The 27468-nt window shown below is 42.9% G+C and overlaps 3 protein-coding genes across 5 annotated transcripts; all 3 read right to left on the bottom strand.

The window, feature by feature from the left end:
* Positions 1-417: 417 nt before the first annotated feature.
* LOC130129094 (2-epi-5-epi-valiolone synthase-like) lies at positions 418-4180 on the bottom strand. Its single transcript, XM_056298895.1, has 5 exons — positions 4038-4180; positions 2885-3518; positions 2358-2570; positions 1093-1345; positions 418-503 (listed from the first exon to the last, which is right to left on the bottom strand). The coding sequence occupies exons 1-5, from the start codon at positions 4178-4180 to the stop codon at positions 418-420; spliced, it is 1329 nt and encodes a 442-aa protein (XP_056154870.1).
* A 434-nt stretch (positions 4181-4614) lies between these two features.
* Positions 4615-6127, bottom strand: LOC130108516 (myoD family inhibitor domain-containing protein 2-like). Its single transcript, XM_056275479.1, has 2 exons — positions 5899-6127; positions 4615-5024 (listed from the first exon to the last, which is right to left on the bottom strand). Exons 1-2 carry the CDS (start codon positions 6095-6097, stop codon positions 4762-4764), a joined length of 462 nt encoding a protein of 153 aa, XP_056131454.1. The 5' UTR covers positions 6098-6127; the 3' UTR covers positions 4615-4761.
* Positions 6128-8474: 2347 nt separating this feature from the next.
* LOC130107343 (forkhead box protein P1-B-like) lies at positions 8475-25699 on the bottom strand. Of its 3 annotated transcripts, none has more exons than XM_056273890.1 (16): positions 25590-25699; positions 21894-22058; positions 15398-15535; positions 15104-15190; positions 14621-14744; positions 14101-14206; positions 13824-13931; positions 13042-13129; positions 11956-12033; positions 11656-11851; positions 11392-11468; positions 11149-11250; positions 10811-10938; positions 10554-10620; positions 9603-9772; positions 8475-9403 (listed from the first exon to the last, which is right to left on the bottom strand). In XM_056273890.1, exons 2-16 carry the CDS (start codon positions 22041-22043, stop codon positions 9241-9243), a joined length of 1782 nt encoding a protein of 593 aa, XP_056129865.1. In that variant the 5' UTR covers positions 22044-22058; positions 25590-25699; the 3' UTR covers positions 8475-9240. The 3 variants fall into 3 exon arrangements, with proteins under 3 accessions (XP_056129865.1, XP_056129866.1, XP_056129867.1); XM_056273891.1 differs by having other exon boundaries at positions 10554-10617; positions 25489-25603; XM_056273892.1 differs by lacking the exons at positions 21894-22058; positions 25590-25699 and adding an exon at positions 17584-17677.
* Positions 25700-27468: the final 1769 nt, after the last annotated feature.

Below are 27468 nucleotides of genomic sequence, written 5' to 3'. Positions count from 1 at the left end.
GAGGAACATGACAAGGAGTTCAAGGTGTTGCCTTGGCCTCCAAATTCCCCAGATCTCAATCTGATCGAGCATCTATAGGATGTGGTGGAAAAACAAGTCCGATCCATGGAGGTTTCACCTCACAATTTACAGTACTGAAAGGATCTGCTGCTAACGTCTTGGTGCCAGATACCAGAATACACCTTCAGAGGTCTTGTGGAGTCCGTGCCTTGACAGGTCAAAGCTGTTTTTGGCGGCACGAGGAGGACCTACACAATATTAAGCAGGTGGTTTTAATGTTTTGGCTAATCCATCTAAATACAACTTTTACAAATTAATCATGCCTGGGAAATCCTGAAAAAAAAAATCAGTATTCGTATTGATATAAAAAATGACACATCTCATGGCAAGAAAATGATAGCAATAACAGTAATGATATCATTTGTGGCTAAATGAAGAGAGCTCATCAGTCCATCTCTGGTAAGCTTGACACAGGATATCGTCAGTCACGTCGTGGAAGATCTCTGTAAAAAATAACAACAACGCAAAAGAACAACTTCTGCAAAGAAATAGATATCGATTGTTCATATCGAACTGACATATTGTTTTGTATAAACTTTGATTTCATCATCACCATTTTTAAGACTAACATAATGTTGTAAACAAACAGAGCCGGCCCAAGGCATAAGTGAATTAAGCGGTCGCTTAGGGCCCCCAAGAGCACTTGAAATGTCAAACATGACAGGTTGATAAATATATATTTTTTGTGTGGGTGATATATCATATCAGTAGTAATCACCAAAAAACAAAAACTAAATATTTTTATATCATGTTGTTAACAAACTGACAAATTAATGCTACTGGTTTAATCATTTCCACAGTTCAAAAATAGTTAACTTGTTCAGTAAATGTTCAGACTTTCCAGCACAGTAGTAAGTCATGACAGTTGTATGGTAACGATCAAGCATGGACATAATATTGTCGGTGGTGGGAGGTGGGTTTAGCGGGGGAGGTGAGGCGGGGGGGGGTCCCAAATCAAATTCTGCTCAGGGCCCCACAACGCCTTGGGCCGGCTCTGTAAACAAACATCAGGTCTGTGGTGGATCTCCATACCTGCACGTCCCAGTCCTGTGGGCAGAGGCATCCTCAGAGAGCCGGCCGAGTGTTTCAGACGCTCGTCTAAAGACTTTTTTACCAAAGCAAGCGTGCACTCCTGGTGCCATACAGGCAGCTCCAGCCCTGACATGCACTGGATGATCCGAGACCTCTCCCTTGCAGTGAGCAGCCCCCTCTGCTGGGCCACGTACACCATAAAGGACATGTCGATATTAACTGCCTCCCCATGAAGCAATGCTGGCAAAACTCTCTGCAGAAAGGGAATTGGACAAATCAGATGGGCGCGTTTGTGTGTCAAAACTCACTAAAACATGTTTACATCCTTGATGAATATGTATTATACGGTATGTGGGGGTACCCGTGTAACCGTGTCTAACTATATATGTGTGTGTGTGTGTGTGTGTGTGTGTGTGTGTGTGTGTGTGTGTGTGTGTGTGTGTGTGTGTGTGTGTGTGTGTGTGTGTGTGTGTGTGTGTGTGTGTGTGTATATATATAAATCTGTATGAGGGTAAACATGTGTTCTGTTGTGATAAACTTTTATTTTGATGTTCTGAGGTGAACTTGTATTTTGATATACAGGCTATGCAACAAAAATCCTCAAGTGGGACAGTAAAAATGTAATTTATGAAAAATGGTCGAAACAGCACAAGATGGTTTTGAGAAAATCTCAGCTTGACTGTCATAAAGCTAAATCTTGCTTTGTTGTTTCATAGAACATTATGACTTGATTATTAATGTTTGATTAATGGTCTGTTACAAACTAGCTATAAATAAATGTTAGTGCTGAAAATCACTTTTAACTAGTTAAGTAGTTTGTAATTGTTTCACAGATGCTTCAAGTGGAAACTGCAACAAACCAGCTAATTATGCACTTCTTAACTATAAGAGAATATATCATAACCTCTTCATTAGTGGTGTAGAAATGTTAAAAGTTTTAGTTAAATGTTTTAACTACTCAAGTGGTTTCTATTTTCTTCTTCTACTACTAGTACTACTACCACGACTACTACTACTATTACTGTTACTACTACTGCTACTACTACTACTACTACTACTATCACTACTATTACTACAAATATTACTGCTACTACTACTACTATTATTACTATTACTAATACTACTATTACTAATACTACTACTACTACTTCTACTATACTACTAGAACTACCACATCTCCTGCTCCTTGTCTTTGGCTGAATTTTCAGCCTACCACTACTACTACTAATAGTAATAAATGTAAGTTATTACATTAAATTTTTCACCATTTCTAATTCAGGACTGATCAGGTGACCAAAATCCACCAGCCTGTCCAGATCATCCTCCCAGAGGTTAGGGGCCAGCTCCTCCAGCATGGTTTGGATGGCGATGCATGTGGATTCAGCGGCACTGTCGGAGGACTGGAAGTTGGAGTCAAGCAAGTTCCTGCCTTCAGCCTCCAGCAGCTCAAACAAACACTTGTGCTTCATCAGGGCCATCTATAAAGTATATTTGGATCATCACTGTTGTTAATCGAAGGGACAGTACTCGGGAAAAATATTTCCTATAAGTACAAGCAGAAAGGATAACGCTGTCCTTTACCATAGCACCAGGGTGACTCTGATTATCTTAAAGGCGACTTCAACAATTTCTCAAAAGTGCCATTGTGCCAAGAGGCTAGTTAGTTAAACATGGTCGGTTCTTCTGAATAGGATTATAAATAGACCGTGTGTTTATTAGAGGCACCATACAATGCTCTTATTAGTTTTGCAATGATGGCTGAATAGAGACCACTTCTCCCATCGACGAGCACCTTCAGCATCTCTGCCATCCCGTTAGAAATCTGCCTTCGTGGGAGGGTTTGGAGGAACGAGCGATCTAAAAACGTTGCAGCCGGTGGGACGTAGCTTCCCACTTTGTTTTTGCCACCGGCAAAGTTAACTCCTGTTTTTGCCCCTACGCTGGCATCGATGTAAGAGAGGAGCGTGGTTGGCACCCGGATGTAAGGGGTCCTCCGGCGGTAGAGGGACGCTGCCAAGCCCACCACATCCAGACATACCCCTCCGCCGATGGCTATGATGGGCTCGGCACGCCTGTCGACGCCAAAGCCGTGAATCTCCCCCAGGATTTTGGTCACCAGCTCCATAGACTTGTTCTCCTCGGTGGTGGGCAATGGGAGGATCTTGTGCACAATCTCTCTGGCCTCGAAGTACTGGGCGACTTGGGAGCCATACAGCTGGTTCACAGTCTCATCGATGACAACGAAACGCTTGGCAGGTCTGGGGTTCCACATCGCGGCCTCCAGTTCATCTCGGTCCCCGATGTGACCCCATAGCATTGTGTCATTTCGGGCATCCAGCAGGTCTTTACACTGAACAACTCTGTATGTGAATGTGATGGGGCTGACCACCGTCCAGCAGATCCCCTGGCCTGACTTGTTCTCATAGCTGAAGACAGATAATTACGATTAATGAACAGCGTACAGTTGGACTGTAATGGTTAAAAGGGGGGACAGACAGAGCCAGCTGCAGAAAGGCCATTTCATACGACTCGTACGTAAGCCACTACACACGCTTCCCACTGGAATGACCTCTGTGCCGAAAATAGAAAGGTATCTCACCTCTTGCTGTCACAGCACACTGTACTACCCATGTAACTGATTCACATCAACAAATTACATGAAATGTGCATCAAAAACAGGATTTATTACAACAACTTCGCAGGCCATTAAGGTATGGGGTCACCTCATCAACATCTGATTCAGTTTAAGTGTGTGGGTTGCGCTGATTATACGTCAGCTGGAAATTTATGCTATTTGGGTTTGGCGAGTTATACAGCTTAACATACTGTTGGATAGATTCCCCAAAATAGAAATGATCAAATTACTAAAGATATTCTGCTCTGCCACACTATGTTGGAAGTCCTTGCAGCTTGTCCTCTCTGTCCATATACGTTATCTCACTTACATTTTAGCCGCTGATAACTTTCCCTCTGCCAGCTGGCATGGCTGGCTTCGCCGGACCCACGTACCATTCACTTGGAGCAGGTTAAACTCTGTGTTGCTGGAGGTGTTGACCGAAATCAGGCTCCTTGAATGTTGGTCTTCCATATTTCTAGCTGGGCCTGTTATGTTAGTTTGAGACGGGAACAAGATAGAAGGTCGCCGCGGCTCAACGGGTGCCACGTGAATGACTTGAAACAGGAGATGGTTCAAGTAAGTCAGCTGCCAAATGACTCTAGATCTGACTCTAGATCGTCAAATGACAATGACAACATGGAAGCAGCAGTGATAAATAGAATCCAGATTTTCTCAAAATCCTTACAGCTTCATCTCAAAACACGTTGGGTGCAACCATACCTGGCTTTGGATTTCTCACATGTCACACACTGTATACACACATAAATGCTAAAAAAAGGAAGTAATGATATCAAACCAGATATCAACCACACTTGTCTTCAGGAGATTTCATGTTTTAATGCAAATGAGAGCTGAGGAGACAAAAAACAACCATCTGATGAGATAATTACAATTCGTTAGTTACATGTTTGTGAATGAACACTGGAGGCATAAAAGAAGAAATAAATGACACTGGAGTTTACTGATGATGAATATCTTGGATCACTTTTATGATAGGGTGTTGTTTGCAACCATTGAGATGATCAAGTCAGAAGACAGGTGGAGGTTGCTTGTCAGCGGTAGCAGACCTCTGATATCTCCATGGCCAGCTCCAGGAGCTCGGCGGTGTCCTGACAGGAGCTCCAGCAGCTGCAGTCCAGCTCCAGGTTGCAGCTGCTGCAGTCGCCTCCGGCCTTCTCCTTCCCGCTGGAGGCCTTGGCGTATGTGTAGGAGGGGAAACGGCGGCTCACCGCCCGCTCACACATCTCCGGCAGCAGACCCAAGCACTCATGGAAACGACAGTACAGGCAGGAGAGCAAGAGAGCAGCGCAGTCATCTGAGACCGGTGGCAAGGGAAATGAGAAGAGAGGGAGGGAAAGTCATTGAAAAGATTCATCCACAAAAACATAAGCATTCATCTAAAAATCTACAAATGATCTACTTCTTCATTTAAAATCTGATCATATATTAAATATTAAGGAAATAGATAATATATTATTAACATATAGCAGGCATATATTATATTATCTGACCATATAGTAAATATTAAATAAGAATAGCCTGTGTACACCTTGAACACTCCGCAATAAAACATTCATCTTTTATTTGTAAATCACAAAATTTTGTTTTTGGTTTTTTTTGTGTGTCTTCATCCACAGCTGTTCTCAGTTGGCTCAAGAACTGGGAGGGCGTGGTCTAGTTCATTAATATTTATTAGCTGGGCTTTGAGTGACAAACACAAGCAAGGGTTGATTTCAAGGGTAGGCGGGATTTCATAATTTTATGACTAGCTCTGATTGGCTGTATGTAAATAAGTGTCTGACGACGTCATTGGTATCGGAATAAAACGTATTGGCTGACAGAAGCTGAACTAAGGGGGATCTCTTTTAACAAGAGAAAAATATAAAAATTAAATTATACTCATGGATATTTTTTTCATTAGAAAGTAAATATGACGACTGAAATAATAAGCGACGTTACAACACATTAGCGTTTCAGTTTCGGTCTGACTTTACATTAATGTATATATTATTATAAGTGTAACCAAGAAAGTGCTACATAAGCAAATATAAGTATATGTTATCATTTTAGCGTATAGCAAATGTTAAATAAGAATGGCCCACGTATGCAGTTTAAGGGCTCGCTTTTCGATATGCATTTTATTTTGTGGAATCATCCAAACATGAAATATTTTACAAGAGAGACAAAACCTCCTGAGTCAGGCTGATATGGATCATGACTGCTGCTTTTCATATTCCTGTTGTCAGAACAGAGCGAGAAACTGGATCCGGCCCAAACGCTGACGCCAAGGGAGTCCTGGGAACCAAAATCTGTACCCAGATTGTCTAGTTCCTGTTCGGAGATGATACTCAACCTGCGAACGCCACTGACCACCGTCGTGCCCTTCATCACAGGTGGCTGACCTGCTGGCTTGGCGAGGCCTCCTTAGATGGAAAATACAATACTTCAAATAGAGATCGTGTAAGATAAGAGGTGAATTTCCAACAGACAAAAATCAGAGAAAAGTTCAAATCCATAATTTATTAAGGAATGATGTGTCATAATGAGATTGAGGGTTTATTTCCATGTACGTTTTTTTCAGGTCATCTCTGTTATTCCAGTATCCATATTATGGGGACAGGAGTTTGCATTATTTGATAATCTGGGTTTTTACGTGTCTCACACTCTCACTGCGTTAGAAATTAAAGAGTAACTAAACTCTATACCACTTTTACAAGTTTGCTACCATATAAAGCTAAAAAAAAATCTTTCAGTGCCGGGTTGATCCAGGTACTAAGTGATGCAAGTGTAAACTACTAATAAGACACGTTAGCGCTCAGCTAACGGGTCTGACCCTTTAGCCGAGCGGTTAGTGATGTCGCCTTGTGGTGCAGTACACCTCATATCGAATCCCGCACCGGGCAAGAAAATAACCGGCTACACAAGTATAACAGGATAAACACAGCTACAGTTAATAACATTAATTATGTTTACGTCACTTGTTCGCAAGGTCAGCCCAGCATTTGCAGATGGTTTGGCGCCCGGGTAGCGTAGCGGTCTAGTCCGTTGCCTACCAACACGGGGGTCGGCGGTTCGAAACCCCGTGTTACCTCCGGCTTGTTCAGGCGTCTCTACAGGTACAATTGGCCGTGTCTGGGGGTGGGAAGCCGGATGTGAAGCGTACGCAGTTGGGGAGAAAAGGGGGAAATTTTCCAAAAAAAATTACAAATGGGTTTTCCCCTTTAGATGGTAGCAAACTCACAGAAATGACACAGGGTTTAGTCGCACTTTAAACACCATGCCCAGTCTCCATAGGACAACCTGGTCACTCCATCAAACCTGCTCTAAGGCGGATTTTAATTATTCAAACCACATTAGGAAACAATTTGTCAAGGAGGTGAGACTTTAAAAAGGGCTGTCATGGAGGAAGCCTGCTCCTTATCAAGTCCCATGAAAGAAGATTATTGATTTGTAGGCTTTTATTTGGATCCAGTTTCCTGACCTGAATAGAGGTTTGGAAAATGCTGTGTGAAAATGTGCACGCTTAGGCTACTCAATCCAACCTGGCACAGTCAACATATATCAACATCTATCAATAACAGTCCAAACATACTCAGACTTGATGCCAGGGACTTGATCTGATTAAAGAATAGAAACTGTTAGTGACATACCGTCAGACACAGGACCCCCTGCCATTTCAAGCTTGAAAGTTTCATCATCATTTACAGGTGTCATTGACGGATTTGTCATCTTATGCAAAGCAGAGTGGAAGAACACAAATTAAATGAGATACAATTGCAAAACAGCACGTATTGTATTACAAAAATCCAAACTATGGCAACTAACCACATGCAAACTTCACAAATAATGAATAAAACATTTGACATCTTAATCAGATGGAAATAAATGGACTACTAATGCAACACTTTAATTCCCCAGGAGGAAGTGCTAGAACTGCTCGCACCATTTGAGCATAAAATATCATTAGTAAAAATAGTTATTTTTTACCTGACAAAGAGGTTGTATTATGAAACACAGAGGAAAGTTGGATGAAAATGCAATCCTTAGTCTGCAAAAGCAAAAAAGTCCTTAATGATATCCATTGATTTTCTGTTAATAAAGAGTATCTATCTGCAGCAGTGCAACCACCCAACAATAGAAATGAGCAGCTGAAGCTTAGGCTGCACCAAGCTCAAACACATCAACACGTACACACCCACATTACGCACACACTCCACGATCAATACTGGCCAATCTGGCTGCACCAACATACAGATAGAGAGCGCTATGGCAGGATGATGTGTAAACACCAAACCGGCTTGATTAGAGCATCAACAGAAGAAGCCTTGTCAAGATGGGTGGTTGGGGGCACTTATTTAGCATTGGGCATGCAGATGTGAAAATTAATCAAGGAAACAACGTGCAGAAAAAGAAAAACACCTGGCTCATCATCTTGCCTCAATTAGCGCTCTTTAAAGTTCACTTTTTTTAACGAACCCTTTTGTCACACCTCATCTGTAAGCAGCCGACAAGTTTATTTGTAGTCAAGAAAGTCGACTTAACACAATACAGCAGAAATGGGGTCTGCTGAACAACGCTCTCCCATCTTCTTGCCTCCCCTCCATTAAGCATTTATTACCACTGACCTGGAATGGTAGGGCCGTTATCCGACAGCTAAAAAAGAGCAGCAAGAGTAACTCCAACACTTACACAAACAGGATGGATGTCTTGCAGTACAGTGTTGCTCCTGATAAATCAGAGTCCCCCACACAAACACAAACTTTTCATCAGGAATTTATTATTGATTGTGATGTATTGGTTTACAATCATAATAACGCTGTGATATCTACTTTTACAAGCTCAATTCGAGCAAATTCAGCAATGTCTATGGTTGGGGTGAAAAAAGACAAACAAATATAGGTTACTTATTCTTTTCTTTTTATCAATTGATTATATGTTAGGTAGAAATAACCCAGATCACATTGGCAGTGTACATTTAAAGTCTTTTAAAGCAACATTATTACTTCCTCTACAAACAGATTTTAGTAGCATGTGGAAATGAAAGGGAAAAAAAAAACAAAAACAAAACAAAACCAGAATGAAAATAGACGATGTGGCCCAAACATAGTGTACAAGCAACCATGAGGAGGCAAAACTCTCATTGTGAAGTGCTAAACATAAATATTCCCTTTCCTTTGGTTTCTCTGCTCATCATGGTCCTTCCTGTGTACAGGTATAAAAGACGATCAAGGAAAAATGTGACAATTATTTTTTTTTTTGAATGGAGAACAGACACTTTCACAAAAGCCTTCTTGTGGTCCGACTCTGCTATACAGATAAGAACTGTGAGCCAGCTGAAAAATTCAAAATATTCTATGAAATGCTGACCAATGCAAAAAAAAAAAAAAAAAAAAGTAATCCCCCAAGAAGAAATGTGTGTTTGGCTATGAGTGTGAAGGGCGATGCGTTGAGTCTTTTTGTTAAGAGTCACCAAGGCTGTGAACGTGGCGGTGGTGGGTGGTGACTTGTAGTAGAGAAGTCAGACTTCATCGTCAGAGAGAAGGCACACGATCAAGATGAAGGTTTGGTCTCTCCGGGCTGCCATTATACTCCTCTTGGTTCATCTCTGGGCTGTGACTCTGTTCGTCCGTGCTCTCGGGAGATTCATAGTGAAAATTCTCACAAATCTCCTCATCTTCTTGCTCTTCTTTAATGCTGGGTTGATAAACAAACATAAGGAAAATATACTTAAATAATTTGAAGAAAAGTATTATCTGGATACAGCGGATACCACATAGTCTGTGACTGGATCTTCTTTACATTGCCACCGACCCAAATAAACTAGAATATGTGAGGTTAAATATTCACCAGCCGGTGAACAGGCTGGATGTTAAGCCATGGATGTGACACTTACAAGCCTTGTGGTGGAGACTGTGTTGCACTGCTGTCACTTTGGTATCCAGTGCCGCAGGCAAAGGCCCCATTCACCTGCTCCTGAAGAATGTGGGGCAGGGAGTGCATGGGGATGCTGCCCATGGAGGATGGGTTGTTATAGAAAGGGATGCTGTAGTCTGGATTGCCGATCTGGGGGGGAAGCATCATTCTTTGTATTTATACCACTGCTACAGAAAAATAAACATTTCCAATAGAAAGGAATCTCTCTCTTTTTTTTTATAGACCCCCCCCCCTTTCTCCCCAATTTTACTTGGCCAATTACCCTATTTTCTGAGATGTCCCAGTCGATGCTCCACCCCTTCTGCCAATCTGGGGAGGGCTGCAGACTACCACATGCCTCCTCTGATACATGTGGAGTCGTCAGCCGCTTCTTTTCACTCGGCAGTGAGGAGTTTCACCAGGGGGACATAGTGCGTGGGAGGATCACGCTATTCCTCCCAGTTCCCCCTCCCCCCCGAACAGGCGCTCCGACCAACCAGAGGGGGCGGTAGTGCAGCCACCAGGACACATACCCACATCTGGCTTCCCACCCACAGACATGGCCAATTGTGTCTGTAGCGACGCCCGACCAAGCTGGAGGTAACACAGGGATTCGAACCAGTGATCCCTGTGTTGGTAGGCAACGGAACAGACCGCTACGCTACCCAGACGCCCTAGAAAGGAATCTATGTTTGACGAAAAAAAGAGCTTCAAGTTTACTACTGCAATATCAGGAGAAATTTAGCCGTCTGCAGTTTGGCGTCTTGCTTTTAAAACTGTTCTAATTTTTGCCAAATAAAAAGTAATAATGCATAGCTGTGTTTGCTGCTGTTGAACCATAGTTCTGTTACAACACAAACTATACATCATTTCATCTTTCAAAAACACCATACAGCTTTTCCAAAACACCATACAGCATGAGATCATGTACCTGGGGGGCAGATCCGGCTGAGCTCTGACTATAACGGTTCTGGGAGTTTTTCAGCATTGGAGATCTGCTGAGACAGCAAAATATATTAAAAAAAAAAGTTGTACTTTATTTGGTTCCATTCGAGAGGACATATTTACTGTAAATATTCTGTTCTGTCAGATAACAACAACAACATTGAAGTGTCCCTGGGACGTCCACTTAAATGTCAGCCAAATGACTTCTCCTGATATTGAAGAGTGGGACTGTGTTACACCGACCCATTGCCTGTGGTCTTCTGGGGCCTTCTTCTGTGGAACTCAATCTCATCCACCGTCCACACGGCTCCTTTCACGTTTTCCAAACGGACAAAACACTTATGGAGGCTGAGATTATGTCTCACAGCATTCTGTGAGATAAAAAAGGGAAAGAGTAAAATAAAAGTGTGTCACTGACAAGAGATTTGGTGTGACCAAAAGCAACACAAACAATTATCAAACAAATATGATGCTTGAATTAAAAATGTTAATGCAAATATGCAATATTACAATATCCGTGTTATCTGCAGATATTCTTATACATGGTATCCAAGCATATTCAAAGCAAAAAAGGTGAATACCTTCCAAGTAGCGGCATTACGCCTGAAATATGCAAAGGTTCTTGTGAACCAGTTGTAGATCTCATTTAGTGTCAGTTGCCTGCGAGGTGACTCAAATATCGCCTGCAAAAGATAAAGAGAAAACAAATGACGGGAAAATTAGTGGATAATAGGGATCTGCACCTTGACAAATGTAGCACTGTTACATTTGTAAGCCATTGAAAGAAATAAGATTTAACAGTAAATGATAAAATTGGACTTTACCTGTCTTATAAGTGAAGCATATGTAAATGGAGGTCTGACCTCTGTGCTCAGGTAGAAATCTTTATTGTCAATGATATCTGTTGAGAGGTAAAAACAAACAGTGTTTACACATCTGACATCACCACCATCATTTTGCACTGCATCTTAGAGGTCTAAGTCAGATCAGGTCTTCTGAGTAGTAAAAGATGACAGCCATGTGAGCAACAGTGTGAGGGAGCAAGCTGTCCGTTGGGCTTTATCTTTATGATCTAACTGTTAACTGACCTTGGCTCATAGACCTGCTGTATCGCCTCCGTACAGGGATTCCAGTGTACATGCTATTGGGAGTGTGGACCGAGGGGGATTCGGAGAGCGGTGTCAGTGGTGTGGACGGGGCTGTGGCACTCTGGGAGAGGCTCATAGGAGGTGGTCCCTTCGGCAATGTTGCCTGGGAGAAGGACAAACTGGGTGCCAGATTCACCTGGGAAAAGGTTATGTGAGAAAAATTTGAATCTATAACTACTTTAACGGACAAAAAAAAAAAGTTTCTTCAAATGTAGGCATATTTCCATGGCAGGTACTTACAGGCTGTGCAGTTGGTTTGGGCTCAGAGGATTTGAGATGAGCCATCATAGCTTGAAGTCGCTCTTTGTCCTTCCTCAACTATGTAGGAAAGAGAAGCACCAAAACAAACATTATAATTCTGTTTATCTTTTTTCAATGTTGGATTCTGTAAATTGTGCAAACACAACATCCATTGCACGTTGCCCGTCTTGGGAGAGAGATCCCTCCTCTGTTGCTCTCCCTGAGGTTTCTTCCTATTTTTTCTCCCCGTTAAAGGTTTTTTTTAGGGAGTTGTTCCTTATCCAATGAGAGGGTCTAAGGACAGGATGTTGTGTTGCTGTAAAGCCCACTGAGGAAAATTTATAATTTGTGATATTGGCCTATACAAATAAAATTGACTTGACTTGACATTATGTGGTAGCAAGTAAGTTATGGTTCATGTTACATGAAAAAACGATTCATACTGAGAACCATTTTGTATATAACGAGGAGGTGCCATCATTCAAAATTCAATTTTGGGTGGGGGGGGTTCCTGCAGAATTGAATGGAAAACTTACAGATGGGTAACCTTACAACACTAGAAACAAGTAATAAAACTATTACTACTACCACAACTACTTTCAGCTGCTCCCGTTAGGGGTTTCCACAGCGGATCATCATTCTTCCTGTCCTCTACATCTTCCTCTGTCACATCAGCCACCTGCATGTCTTCCCTCACCACATCCATAAGCCTCCTCTTTCACCGTCCTCTTTTCCTCTTCCCTGGCAGCTCCATATTCAGCATCCTTCTCCCAATATACCCAGCATCTCTCTTCCACACATGTCCAAATCATCTCAATCTTGCCTCGCTTGCTTTGTCTCCAAACCGTCCAACTTGAGCTGTCCCTCTAATATACACGTTCCTAATCCTGTCCTTCTTCATCACTCCCAATAAAAATCTTAGCATCTTCAACTCTGCCGCCTCCAGCTCCGCCTCCTGTCTTTTCATCAGTACCACTGTCTCCAAACCATATAACATAGTTGGTCTCACAACCATCTTGTAAACCTAATTATTATTATTAATTATTATTATTTTATTAATTGTAAACAATTAATAAAACTAAGTACCTGCAATTCCAACTGCTGGACCACCTGCATTTGAACACGGCACTGTGCTGTACTCTTGTCATCGAGTGTGTGTTCGCTGTTCAGATGTCTGTGGATGGACACGTTAAAGTCAGAAACGCACATCATCATCATCATCATCATCATCATCACCATGTCTTGGTAATACCATCTGTTACAAAGCTTGATGGCTGTGGAAGGGAAGGTGTGCAGTACAAGCAATTACTGATATCTATATTTTATCCTCACTGTGGTTAAATAGAGACACACATCAAAATTAAGACAGAAAACACTTTAATAATGTCAAATGTAAAGAAATAATTTGGCAATCTGTTTCATGAATTGTGTTCGTAGTGAAAGAAAAAAAGCATACTATGGCAGAAGAAAAAAATGCACATGAGGAATGATGTGACTTCCACTAAGAAAACAGCTGTCTTGTGATGACAACAACTCCATATAAGATGGCATGGAACAGGATACGGCTTGGACCACAATGGCAGAAAACTTGTCTTACTACATCCTTGTGAAATTTATGGAAATACACTGACATGGCCTCCAGCATTTAACTCTCACAAGTAATTATATATGGCAATCTATCATAACTATGAAAGTGAGCTTTCATCACAAGAGTGATGTTTACGGAGTTTTCTGTGCATGCACACTAATGAGAAAGATGAAAAATGCATATTTCATTTCTGAGTGCTTATTACAGCCATGCCAAATGACACGTGAATAAACATCAGACTGGATTACAGTTACGGAAACCCAAGGACTTCACCACTCACTTGAGAAATGCCTGAAAGTCCCCAAAGACCGTCTCACAGCCAGGCCACTTACACATGCCATTTCCATACAGAGGATGAGTATTCTGTGTGTAATCATCCAGAGTGCCGCTTCAAGGGATAAAACAGTAGGCTGTCAGTGACACATCACTACATCTGTTGTGTGGAAAGACTGCACTGTTTAAACTTGAACAGAACAGGATTCAGAAAAACCACAACAACAAAACCAACAAAAAAATATCCGAAAGAACCAAAGGTTTCTCAGAGTCAATGGACTAACCTTTCTTTTCTCTTCAGAAGTGTGTGATGGCCGTTGATGGTGTATTGCTGACTAGAAGACTCTCTGGTCTCTCCACCACAAGTCAGGCTGACGCCATTCTCACAACCTGTAATTAGATGCATACATGATACATCAGTGGTCGCCAACGTGTGTCGCGGCACACCAGGTGTGCCCAGGTGTCACCTACAGTTTCTACATTTAAACCACAACAGTTTGAGACCACAGGGGTTTTCTTCAAGTACCATTTTGTAAAAGCATTGTACAGACTGTCCAGGTTGATTTTAGAGTAAGCCACATGCTCATAAACGTCACATAAAAGCCCTTACAATTGCACACTTGCGTCACATCTGGCTTAAGTGGGCTACCGCTCCGAAAGCGACATCAAGTGAAGGTAAGATGCCGATAAAAACACATTATGTAACAACACTGCTATTTAATGGAAATGCTGAACACACCCTGGTCTTCTGAGAACTCGGTACAAAACTGAAACACATCAGAGAGCAAAGAAGCATTAGCACACCTTGGGCTACAGCAGCGGGACTGGTGGGCAGGACGGATAGCAAGCCTTGTCTCTGCAGGTTGAGGAGATGCTGCTGCTGGACCTGAAGTAGCTGCTGCTGGATGGCCATCTGCTGAGCTGTCAACTGGGGAGATGGGGGGGGCTCATATGTCAATCAAATAAAGCAAATGTCAACAGCCGTTTCCCACCAGAGAGAAGAAGCATTTGTTGTTTGGGCTGATTGGTAACTGGTTCATACAAAACAGCAACCCCCAAACCCCAGGGTTAAATTGTGACAGAGAACATGCCCCCGCCTTGTTCAGGAACTTGGTATCACTTTGGTTTTAAACCAGGAAATGAAATTTGTGGTTTTTCTTTGATATTCGCATGGCATATTTTTTTCTTTTTTAAGACAAACACAAAACAAAACAACAGTGTTTGCATTTAAGTCTTTAAACTGACTGGCTTTTTTTTCTTCCAACGATAAAGATGATTAAAGTTTACCTCCTGGCCGACAAGCCCAGCGCTCTTCTGCTGTAGCAGTTGCATATTGAGCTCCTGCTGGTTCTTGAAGACTTCTTGTATTTGTTGCTGCAGACATGCCGGGTAAATCGAGATGAGAAATACACACGTTTATATAAAAACACGTGGAATTAAATGTGGATTTCGGCAGGCAAGTATGTTTATTTGACCACACGCACGCACACGCACGCACGCGCGCGCGCGCACGCACGCACGCACGCACGCACGCACGCACGCACACACACACACACACACACACACACACACACCTATTACCTGGTGTAACATGAGTGCTTTCTGCTGCTGCAGCAGGGCTTGGAGCTGCTGCGGGTTGAGGATGGGCTGCTGTGACGTGGGCTGCAGCTGCTGAGGGACCTCCGCCGGAGGGGTCATCACGGGCAGCAAGACTGGGACCTAAGTAAACCACACACCAATGCACACCAGTAAAAACAAAACTCCATTCCAAGGACAAAACAAACCACTCCCTGGAAGCCAGAGGCAAAAAAAACCCCACCCCCATCCACCCCCCACATCAAATCGAATCTAATAAATTTAACGTGCCCTTTTACCAAAACAAGTCTGTCACATCTGGCTTTGTGCAGCAAATAAGAAAGCATGAGAATTGCAGCAATAAACAAGCAGAAAAACAAATCGTATCACAAGATATTGTGTGTGTGTGTGTGTGTGTGTGTGTGTGTGTGTGTGTGTGTGTGTGTGTGTGTGTGTGTGTGTGTGTGTGTGTTACTTCCATCAAGATCAGAGACTCTGAAGGGATGCTGAGGGAGTGTATAAACAGCCAATAGACTCTTTCAACTCAGGCATGACATAAACTAAAATAGGAACCAACATCCTCGCAGTTGTTCCTCACATTCAAATATGGCCAATTCATTGCACGGGACTACTTGGTGGTGGAGGGCAGCCAGACACCCCGAGTTTCGACTGAATGATGAGGGGCTGGGATTAAAAAAGAACCTGGGGGTGGGGGGGGGGGTCCAATATCTGTTGGGAACGGTTTTGAGTTAAAACACATAAGTGTCCGGGGTAGAAATAAAACAGAATTTCCTTATTGACCCCCGCAGGTCGGTGTGGATGTTCTTTGAATTGCCACTTTTTCTTTTCCCCGGCCTCCGCTCAGCAGACCGGTCAGTTGAGATGAACTCGACTGTGCCGTTTTTGAAACTAAAAATAAAACAAACAAAGCGAGCAGCAACAACAACAACAACAACAACAGCGGGTGCCTCAGGGATTTGGAGCTCCAAAACAACAACAACCACCACCACCACAACAACAACAACAACCACCACCACTGCAAAACCATCCAGCAATTACACCCCTCCCCCCCTCCCCTCCCTGTCAGGCACTCCCAGCTCAGGGGTTGTTTACCGTAAACATAAACAGAGCAATCAAAGTTGCATAGGGATATAAATAATGAATTAAAAAGAAAGAGGCAAAAAGAAGAAAAAGAAAAAAAAAGAAAAAGCACACAGAGCGTGTTTACGAAAACAGAACCCGAGACTCGTATTTTAATTAAGGTCTGAACCACAAACAAACATCTCTCTCTGAGGCCGGTTCTGCTTCGGCTTGGGTAAACAAACTGCCGGAGAATTTCACAGAGGGCTCTGGGCTAACAATAACAGACGAATTGCTCCTGAGTCGGTCCCTTCTCCTCTCATGAAACGCAATGCTGAAGAGGTGGCCGCCGCCGCGATGAAAATACACCCGTGCCCCGACACACAGAGCCGCTCGGCCCCCTCTCTGTTTTTTTGTTTTTTTCCTGCGGACACCGACGACACAACAACAGCCCTTGCCTAATCCCCGTTGCCATGGCAGCCAGTGAGTCCAAACATCCTCTGTTGTTGTTATTGTCGAAAGTCATACTAGTGAGCGATGGAGTGTAAACACAGAGCTGTTCCCGCAAGACAGGTCTTGTGAACTCTGAGTTGACTGACAGTGAAATAAGAGGAAAAAAAGAAAAAAGGTTGGTGAGCACTGCTGAAAAAACAAACATCATGTCCTTTCTAAGAAACCTCAATGTGTGTGGCATGGTACCGAGTGGTGCATCATGCATGAGTGCAACAACATGCTTTGGTAATGATGAGCCTTGACAGAAAAAGGACAACAAAAAAAATAAAAAAATCATAAATGCAAAAAATGCAGAGCACGAACACACACACACACACACACACAAGCATGCACAAACACACACACACACACTTGGGTCAAGACATGCTTATGCAGAGGTAGTATTCTTACTCTCTCTCTCATGCACTCACTCACTCTCTCACACACACACACACACACACACACACACACACACACACACACACACACACACACACAACTTTCAACCAAGTCTATCACAATAGCCTGATTAAAAATACCTCGCAGGGGAGGTAGGATCTTAGAAAAGTAAAAAAAAAAAAAAGAAAAGAAGCAAGAAAGAAGCAGAAGTCCTGACAAACCTGATCATTTCCATTAGAAAGTGTGTGTCTGGGAAGCGGCGCTGCAGCAAGTGCTGCTGAGGAACAGTGCTGTGCCTGCTGGTACGGCAGAGCCTCGCTTAGCCTTCTTGATGCGAGTAGGAACAAAACTGACAAAACAACACTGATCCCTCCCCCAGCAGGAGTTCTGCACCCCCACCCCCCCCCCACACACACACACCACGAACACCACCACCACCACCACCCCTTCCCCTCTCGCTGTGGCTGAGAGCTTAAACTTAATCTCCCCCATCGCTGTCCCCTTCTTTCAACATAAATATGAATAGGACTGCAAACACTGCATTCTGGGGAGGATGAGGCAGATGACTTTCAGAGGTAAAGTTTTCTTATTCCCCCCCCCCTTCTCCCTCATATGGGAACAAAACACAGCTGTGTCAAGAGTGCGTCAATCCCCCCATTTGAACAGTGTCCAGGATCATCCATGTGTGTAAAAAATGTAAATATGGCAGAGAAGCGATACTGTGCTCGGAACTTGCAAATACCTTTCTCATGTCAGTAATGTAATTATATTTGACTTACAGATTAATCAAATTAAGGCAGCTGCATGATACACCCCATCCATTGGTTACCTTGAGGAAGACATGGCAGCTAGACTTGGGCTAAGGGACTACAAGTCTTTGCTAATGTTCAAATGCAGCTTGCAGGGCAGGTGTAGGGTTAAAAGCTGCAAAGTCAAAGCAAAGCACTCAGACAGTAAACATTTGTTTTTCTATACACAACATCATTTGTTTGAGTATGGACATACCATCACACAACTCAAAAATGGTGCACAGAGTGTAGTTCAGGATATAAATGTAATATTTCATGACCAATCCCTTAACTGTGACTCCCCATAGCTACTAGTAACTCTCTATGTATATGTATCATTACTGGCCTATGTTGTTTATTTATTTATTTATTGACACCCCCCCCCCCCACTTTTTCTCCCCAATTGTACCCGGTCAATTACCCCACTCTTTTGAGCCATCCCGGTCGCTGCTCCACCCCCCCTGCCAATCTGGGGAGGGCTGCAGACTACCACATGCCTCCTACGATACATGTGGAGTCGCCAGCCACTTCTTTTCACCTGACAGTGAGGAGTTTTGCCAGGGAGACGTAGTGTGTGGGAGGATCATGCTATTCCCCCAAGTTCCCCCTACCACCCGAAAAGGCGCCCTGACTAACCAGAGGAGGTGCTAGTGCAGTGCCCAGGACATATACCCATGTTTGGCTTCCCACCCGCGGACACGGCAAATTGAGTTTGTAGTAACGCCCGACCAAGTTGGGGGATTTGAACCGGTGATCCCCACGTTGGTAGGCAACGGAATAGACCATTACACTACCCAGATGTCCTATGTCGTTTATTTTTGATTTGTTAAAACTACATTTAAAAGTAGATAGCTGTAACAAAACCTCGAGGTTTGAGACCCAATTTAGGGGAGAACAAATCAGCCCAAACCTTCACGATTCATGACCTTGATCATATCAGTCGCCGACCTAACGAAAAGACAAATTAGATTCCCTGTCTTTGCAAACAGCCTTCAAAATTTCAACACATTTTAAGGCCCCACAACAACCATACGGCCAAAAAATGGTACCCCCCCCCCCCAAAATAATGTGTCAGTTCCTCACACCCGTCACTATCATTTAAAATATACTGGCATATTCCAGTCACCCGTCCTGGCTTTAGGAGTGTTTCTTCCGTTCACTATAAGTGGACATTTAGTGACAAAGCAGGTTCAAGTTTCACTGGTATAAAACTCTACCAGAATAGTCAGAATGGGATGGTCTGTATGGCCCAAATACTGTGACTCAAATGCAACTTCAAAGGTATACTGTAAATCTAAAAAAAAAGTCCATAAAATTTAGGGGACATATCTATAAGAACGGATGTATAACCCATATTATTATCAACATTTTTTCACAACAGAAATTACATGGATGGATTAAACTACACTACCGTTCAAAAGTTTGGGATCACATTGAAATGTCCATATTTTTGAAGGAAAAGCACTGTACTTTTCAATGAAGATAACTTTAAACTAGTCTTAACTTTAAAGAAATACACTCTATACATTGCTAATGTGGTAAATGACTATTCTAGCTGCAAATGTCTGGTTTTTGGTGCAATATCTACATAGGTGTATAGAGGCCCATTTCAAGCAACTATCACTCCAGTGTTCTAATGGTACAATGTGTTTGCTCATTGGCTCAGAAGGCTAATTGATGATTAGAAAACCCTTGTGCAATCATGTTCACACATCTGAAAACAGTTTAGCTTGTTACAGAAGCTACAAAACTGACCTTCCTTTGAGCAGATTGAGTTTCTGGAGCATCACATTTGTGGGGTCAATTAAACGCTCAAAATGGCCAGAAAAAGAGAACTTTCATCTGAAACTCGACAGTCTATTCTTGTTCTTAGAAATGAAGGCTATTCCATGCGAGAAATTGCTAAGAAATTGAAGATTTCCTACACCGGTGTGTACTACTCCCTTCAGAGGACAGCACAAACAGGCTCTAACCAGAGTAGAAAAAGAAGTGGGAGGCCGCGTTGCACAACTGAGCAAGAAGATAAGTACATTAGAGTCTCTAGTTTGAGAAACAGATGCCTCACAGGTCCCCAACTGGCATCTTCATTAAATAGTACCCGCAAAACACCAGTGTCAACATCTACAGTGAAGAGGCGGCTGCGGGATTCTGGGCTTCAGGGCAGAGTGGCAAAGAAAAAGCCATATCTGAGACTGACCAATAAAAGAAAAAGATTAAGATGGGCAAAAGAACACAGACATTGGACAGAGGAAGACTGGAAAAAAGTGTTGTGGACGGATGAATCCAAGTTTGAGGTGTTTGGATCACAAAGAAGAACGTTTGTGAGACGCAGAACAAATGAAAAGATGCTGGAAGAATGCCTGACGCCATCTGTTAAGCATGGTGGAGGTAATGTGATGGTCTGGGGTTGCTTTGGTGCTGGTAAGGTGGGAGATTTGTACAGGGTAAAAGGGATTCTGAATAAGGAAGGCTATCACTCCATTTTGCAACGCAATGCCATACCCAGTGGACAGCGCTTGATTGGAGCCAATTTCATCCTACAACAGGACAATGACCCTAAACACACCTCCAAATTGTGCAAGAACTATTTAGAGCAGAAGCAGGCAGCTGGTATTCTATCGGTAATGGAGTGGCCAGCGCAGTCACCAGATCTGAACCCCATTGAGCTGTTGTGGGAGCAGCTTGACCGTATGGTACGCAAGAAGTGCCCATCCAACCAATCCAACTTGTGGGAGCTGCTTCTGGAAGCGTGGGGTGCAATTTCTCCAGATTACCTCAACAAATTAACAGCTAGAATGCCAAAGGTCTGCAATGCTGTAATTGCTGCAAATGGAGGATTCTTTGACGAAAGCAAAGTTTGATGTAAAAAAAATCTTATTTCAAATACAAATCATTATTTCTAACCTTGTCAATGTCTTGACTCTATTTTCTATTCATTTCACAACATATGGTGGTGAATAAGTGTGACTTTTCATGGAAAACACAAAATTGTTTGGGTGATCCCAAACTTTTGAACGGTAGTGTATGTATATGGTCCATTTTCAGTTTACCCCTACTGCTCTGTGTTGGCACGTCACGTTTCGGGTCTCACACCCTCTGAAGTACACAAGTGACTTGTAGTGTTGGCTGTCGACTCCACTGTCAAGGGCTATTGTCTGATGCAAACTTTACCATGTGAAAAATTTCACATAAAGGATTTTATACCCAGGATTTTTGGCAGTTCAATTAATGTTGTAAGACAGACAACTCAGTTACTTGTGCTCAAGCAAGAAAACTATGGCTCTATAACTACAGCTCCAGTTCGAGGCAAACCTCGAGGCTGATTAGCTGATGGTAAACTGCACATCAAGTGACTATGCGAGATTTGTATTTACATTGGTTTGCAAATGAAGTGCTGATAAATATGAGCCACAATATTTGCCCACGTCCTTCATGAAACCACTCTTGACGCAGCAATTATGTCAACAAAGTTTCTTCCTCATCCCTCGCTACCAGAGATCCGGGCACCAGGGTTTGTCCCTTAATGCCATCAACCGGAGTGTCTCGACTTGCTGATGTTTGCACCGAAAACAAAATCCATCTGGCCGTGATAAAAAGAATAACGCATGCAATGTGTTTGTAACTTAAATTTTGCCTAAACTAAAAAAAAAGAAAGAAAGAAAATCCAAACGCATCATCGTCAAATGACACTTTTAAACGTAATGGTGATCTGATGGAGGATAAACTGGCGAAAGAGTATTGACCTGGTGCTGCTGGGAAGGGTTGACCCAGGACGCCTCTGGAGGAGGGGTCTGGCTGCTGCTCAGACGACTCTCATTCTCAGTAAAAGTCCCGTTCTCTGTCTGTATAGCTGGGCTGGTGTGGCTCGTCTGATCTGACCCAGACTCATGCATCTGGACTTCACTGACCTGGGAAAGGAAATAAGTGCATATGAAAAACGGGAATGATCTGCACAACGCATTGAAATATAGCCAGCAGATAGACTATGTTTCCCTCCACCTGTCGGATGATTCCTGACAAATGCTGGAATTACCCGAATTTTATGAGACGGGGCGACTGCATGAAGAGAAGTTAAATGAGTAGCCTGCTCTGACAGTGTCCTCGGAGTAAGCCGATGATGGAGCGATTCAATTGGGAAAACAGTTCAGCTGTACTGTTGAACGACAAAATTCAGAGCACTCCAACTTTAAAACTACAACTGCTCTTCCCACAAAGATAAACAGTGTCTCCTATAAGGGAGAGACGAACATGCGAGGAGTATTTGTTGAATAAGTGATTGCTGCCATGACTACTGTAAACACAGGGGCCCTGTGTCTGTGTTTATGTGCAAACACATCTTCCTTCTGGAGCAATTTACCATTAACCAGGTGGTACGATAAACGGCTCTGGCAGGTAGTACAATGAAAAAGTAGACCTTTATGTATACAGCTTGGGAGTGTTTGAGTCAGACGCTAAGCAGCATAAACAAAAGTAAACAAAGGAGGGCAAACAGTTAATGTGAGCAGATGGGAATCTACAGATAGAATAGAAATTGTTGGTGGGTGAGTCTACGCAGAGCAGACACGGCCAACCCTGTCTCAAGAATATCAAGAATAATGATACAAGCTTTTCATGGACTGCCTGACATCATTGACGTAAGAGGGAATCTGTCAGACAGTGACTGTTGAACATCCATGAGAATCGGTCTACTGCAAATCTAGCTAAATCTGACAAATGACTCACAAGTAAATCAGGAAGTTCCTGTACTCTCAACGTTAGCAGTTTTTTCACCCAACACACTGACACTATACCCAAATCAGATTCGTAAGATTGATACAAAATGACTTACCAGAAATAGTTACCTTTATGCAAGTAAAACAAACAACTAAAATAATGAGTCCTGAGTTTTCAAATGTATGGAGGTACTTTAGTCTGAGGGTGGTTTATGCACTATAGCAAGCAGAAATTTACTGTTTTATATTCTGGTAGTCTTATGCCACCTCACATAATTTCAGTATACTTTATGGTCCTTGGCAAAATCACTAAGAATCGACTTAATTACTCTAAAACGCTACTTTTTAGTAGTAAGATATGGTTCACAGAGGGGTTTTTTGTCATAAAAGGAGTTTATAAAAGGTAAAATGTGGTTTACTTTAGTCCAAACAAAACCTGTGGCTGCTCCCGTGACTCTTCTTTATTTATAATTGACTAGCTATATGTTGGTGCTGTTTGTGGCGCCCAGTGATGCTTCAGCTCGCCATGTTACCAAACACATTGTTTCAAGACATGTCAGCAATTGAATGTTGCATGAGAAGAGGGAAAATACTTTCAGAAAAATGCAAATCTCTGATACAGATTAGGGTCTGATTAACCGATAGAGGGTGACAATGATGAGTCACATACATATACACTTCAGCAATCTTGATAGCTAATTTAAGTCTGCATCTTGCCAATTAAAACTGAGACATGTTCTGTGTTAACCAGCTGCGAGCCTGAGCATTTTGATTATTTTGACTTAGAATTGGGTCTGGGAAGAAAAAAAACAACCAGCTTTTCTTGTTGTTTTTTTTTTTGCGGATGTGGTGGATGGGGCCCACTCAAAGGGTAATTTTCAGTAGATGTTTCAGTAGTTCTCAGTTTGACATTTATATAACAATTCATAAAAACCTGGGCTGCAATTTGTGGCATCTGTATTGTTTCATTGCTTTTGGACAGGCTAAACAATATGAGAAAATTAGAAATGCTCATTTTATTTTTATTGACCCATGGCTCACAAGCACCACTGTGAGTACTTTTTCATAGAATAAAAAAAAATTCCGAGTACGCTTTAAAAAAAAAAATCAAATGACAGTTTTCCTTTTTCGAAGAGTTAGACATCCTAAGCATCACGGAAAAGCTTCTTTCGAGGATTTAAATTAGTGGACTGAAAACTACCGTGCACAATTACTTTTGACACGTTTTGCTGAGAATGATGGCTGAACTTGAGCTGAATTCTCTTCCTCCTACTACTCACGACGTCTTTTTTTGTGTGTGACAAACTAAAGCAAAAACTGCTTTGTTTTGCCTTGCTTTTTATTTTAACCAACGTCTCAAGCAGCTAGCTAACGGAAAGTAGGCTTCTGTTCCTTCTCTTCCTCTGTGCAAAGTGCGGGCTGTACACCGAGTGAGAGAGGAGGGGCTGCTCACAATCTGGCATTGGCGAAATGCACTGTCACTCAAAAAAAATATGACCAATCATCATATGGTAAGCAAAAAAAACAAAAACTTTTTATTTTTATTTGTCATGTCCTCCCCCCCCCCATCAATTTCAATAGTGTAAGGAATAACAACAAATATTAAGATTTTTTTTTAATTTTCAGCTAACTCATACATTTTTATTATTATGCTAGGTGTACAGCTTGTGATGTAGATGGCACAGGCACATCCGGGTCCACCCGTGGCTACGCGGTTGGAAGCACATAATTGCCCACCATTTACGGTTCACTTTGTTCTCCTTGACAAAATACAGACCTCTGGATTACTGTTTAGTTTTAGGATGCTCACAATCGTTCTGTCCAATTTCGTAGGCGATCAAGCGGAGGGTCAGTGAATATTCAGAATAGTCAATGGGCAAGAATCTCTTTAGGCAAGATCCAGTCTCTCACGACTTCAATTTGAACAATACCCCGATGTTTACACTCCAGACAACTGTCCCGATCGTCACCAGTTTCGGCGTAAATTATAAAGAACAGGCTTAAAAGGAGAATGGGAAGAAGAACATTTCTTCTCATTTCTACTCAGAGAGCTAAAACTGCATCTCACTGTGAACGTGTCCTTTCGGATACTAAATGTTATCCCCACCCCCCACCCCCATAAGACCACTTCATTGCTGAATCAATCTAGGACTAAAGGATATCAAAATAAAGTAAAACAAGTCCAGTCTTTCCGCGAACATATTCAGGTTTAATGTAACGTACATGGCTGTAGAAAGATAAGACTGCCTTCCATCTGACCACACTACATCTGAGCCCCCACCCCAAAAACCGAGCATAATATCAGCGTTATGCCACACGAACAGACACGGTGGTCATTATCAATAGCCTCGTATGTTTGAATAAACCCAGGTTTTGCGTTATTGAACGACTCCCAGCGTCAAGTTGGAGCAGAAATAGGGGAAACGTGAAGCATAACGTAATGGGGGGGGAGATGGTACAATACAATGCTGTCCAGTATACAAACTCAACAGCTAATTCTGCGATCAAATCGTTTTGCTGTTGTTTAGCTACATACAGGGAAAACAACCGTTTTCGTAAACCGAACCGCACGAGGTTAACGTGAACAGTACGACAGAAGCTAACCCTGTAGCAGACGCAGCCTCACCTAACGCCAGCGTAGCGGACGACTCGGCGATGGAAGAGTTATCCGGACTCCCCTTTTTGATTCAATGGTTTTAATTCGCGGTACGATAAACGTTAACTTACCGGTTAAAATCAACACAATCTTCCACCCGGGGTGGTGTCTGGAGAAGCCTCGGATCAAGAAACCTCGCAAGGTAACCAGCTAGCCACAAATTGCTAACAGAAGAAGGCGGGGCTTAATGAAAAGTAAACAATGGCGACGTCATTGCCGCACGCGGGGAGCGTTTCAGATTATCTTGACTTTCGCTGCGCTGTAAACTTTAACATTTTTAAGATTTAAAATGAATAAATGTCGCAATCTTTTCCATTAAATACATGCGTTGAACATGTATGCCACAACTGAAAAAAAAAGCACTGGCGATATTCTTAAACACGCTCAACAAACTCAGCGAAGACAGTCACCCAATAAACCTAAAATATTTTATCTATTAGATTTGACAATAATAATGTAACATTTCGCAAGCACTTTAGTGACCACTTCAATATGTATCTCATGAACAACACACACACACACACACACACACACACACACACACACACACACACACACACACACACACACACAGAGTAGCAAAAACATTAAAACCACCAGAGGCCACTGCCATCAGTACACCATGAAGGGATGTACTTGATCCGCAACAATGTTTAGGTAGGTGGTACCTGTCAAAGTAACATCCACATGAATGCCAGCACCCAAAGTCACTCAGATCCTTACGCTTGCCCATTATTCCTGCTTCCTACAAATAAACTTCAAGAACTTCCTGTTCACTTGCTGCCTAATATATCCCACCTTGACAGGTGCCATTATAACAACATGTTATAACACCGCATGACCCCAGGAGTGATCCTTTATCCTGCCCCTCCTCAATGGTTGCTAAACAATGGTTTCCCCTAACGAGGTCACTCTGGGACACACAAATAACAAGTCATGGTCCTACAGTCAGTCAGTAAAATTGTCGTCTACCCAGTCCAAGTCGAGCATTCGAACAACACTAATCAGTCTCTTTAAGATATCGTGTTTCCGGGTTGACAGGGTGAGCTACAGTGATGATTGGTTGGAGCGGCGTCAAGTTGCTGGGGCTGTTGGTTTGTAGAGGGAAAAAAGACCCACGCGTTCGTGTAGTCAATGAGAGAAATTGTCCGTCTTTACTTTCCTGCAATTTCCACATTGGTGACCCCGACGTGATCTGAACACGCAACCTTCGGGGCCTTATTGGGGGGTGAGGACAGGGTAGGAGGACGCCCCCGCCGTGGGGGCTGGGTAAATCCAACAGGTCGGTCCAAGTCCAGGTCAGCCGGTTTGAGGCGATCCACTGAAATACGCTCTGGCTTGTTGCCGACTTCCATCACAAAATGCTTGTTCCCGGTCTCCAGGACACGGAATGGCCCGTCGTAGGGAAGCTGCAGGGGTCCACGGTGGGCGTCATGGTGGATGAAAACGTATTCCGCCGACTGCAGACTTCCGGGGATGTGAGACTGTTGGAGGTCGTTTTGCGAAGTGGGGACCGGTGCGGAAGCTCTGACGTTATCCAGGAGCGTGGTCCGTTGATGGGCTGCAGACCAGGGAACCGCGGTGTTGGGGACGAAGTCCCCTGGGACCTGCAGCGGCTGTCCGTAAACCAGTTCAGCGGACGAGGACTGGAGGTCCTCCTTAGGGGCGGTCCTGATGCCCAGCATAACCCACGGGAGCCTGTCGACCCAGCTGCTATCCTTGAGGCTGGCCCTAAGAGCGGCCTTCATAGAGCGATGAAACCACTCACGCAACCCGTTGGTACGCGGTGTAGTCCATGGGCCAGAGCCCAAAATTTCCTATTTCGGTACACTCAAGGTGGCAAAACTTACTTATAATTTTTTGAAAGGATCCATGTCTGTAGATGATATTTTGGTATGATAACCATTCCTGAGTGGCAGCTGTATCACAGTTATCAGCTCATGAAGTTAA

The sequence above is a fragment of the Lampris incognitus genome, chromosome 2 (assembly GCF_029633865.1).
Source record: "Lampris incognitus isolate fLamInc1 chromosome 2, fLamInc1.hap2, whole genome shotgun sequence".
Taxonomy (NCBI): Eukaryota; Metazoa; Chordata; class Actinopteri; order Lampriformes; family Lampridae; genus Lampris; species Lampris incognitus.
The sequence above is the reverse complement of the archived record's forward strand: the minus strand, read 5'-3'. Positions and strand labels throughout refer to the sequence as shown.

Coding starts and splice junctions, on each gene's coding strand:
- LOC130129094 (XM_056298895.1), bottom strand. CDS start 4,180: ATGGAAGACCAACATTCAAGGAGCCTGATTTCGGTCAACACCTCCAGC. Junction 1,346..2,357: donor TCAGTCCTGAATTAGAAATG/GTGAAAAATTTA, acceptor CCCTTTCTGCAG/AGAGTTTTGCCAGCATTGCT. Junction 504..1,092: donor CACAGGACTGGGACGTGCAG/GTATGGAGATCC, acceptor TATTTTTTACAG/AGATCTTCCACGACGTGACT.
- LOC130107343 (XM_056273890.1), bottom strand. CDS start 22,043: ATGCATGAGTCTGGGTCAGATCAGACGAGCCACACCAGCCCAGCTATA. Junction 15,536..21,893: donor ACCCTTCCCAGCAGCACCAG/GTCAATACTCTT, acceptor TGGTTTACTTAG/GTCCCAGTCTTGCTGCCCGT. Junction 14,207..14,620: donor TCCCGCTGCTGTAGCCCAAG/GTGTGCTAATGC, acceptor ATCTAATTACAG/GTTGTGAGAATGGCGTCAGC.
- LOC130108516 (XM_056275479.1), bottom strand. CDS start 6,097: ATGAAGGGCACGACGGTGGTCAGTGGCGTTCGCAGGTTGAGTATCATC. Junction 5,025..5,898: donor ATATCAGCCTGACTCAGGAG/GTTTTGTCTCTC, acceptor CACCGGTCTCAG/ATGACTGCGCTGCTCTCTTG.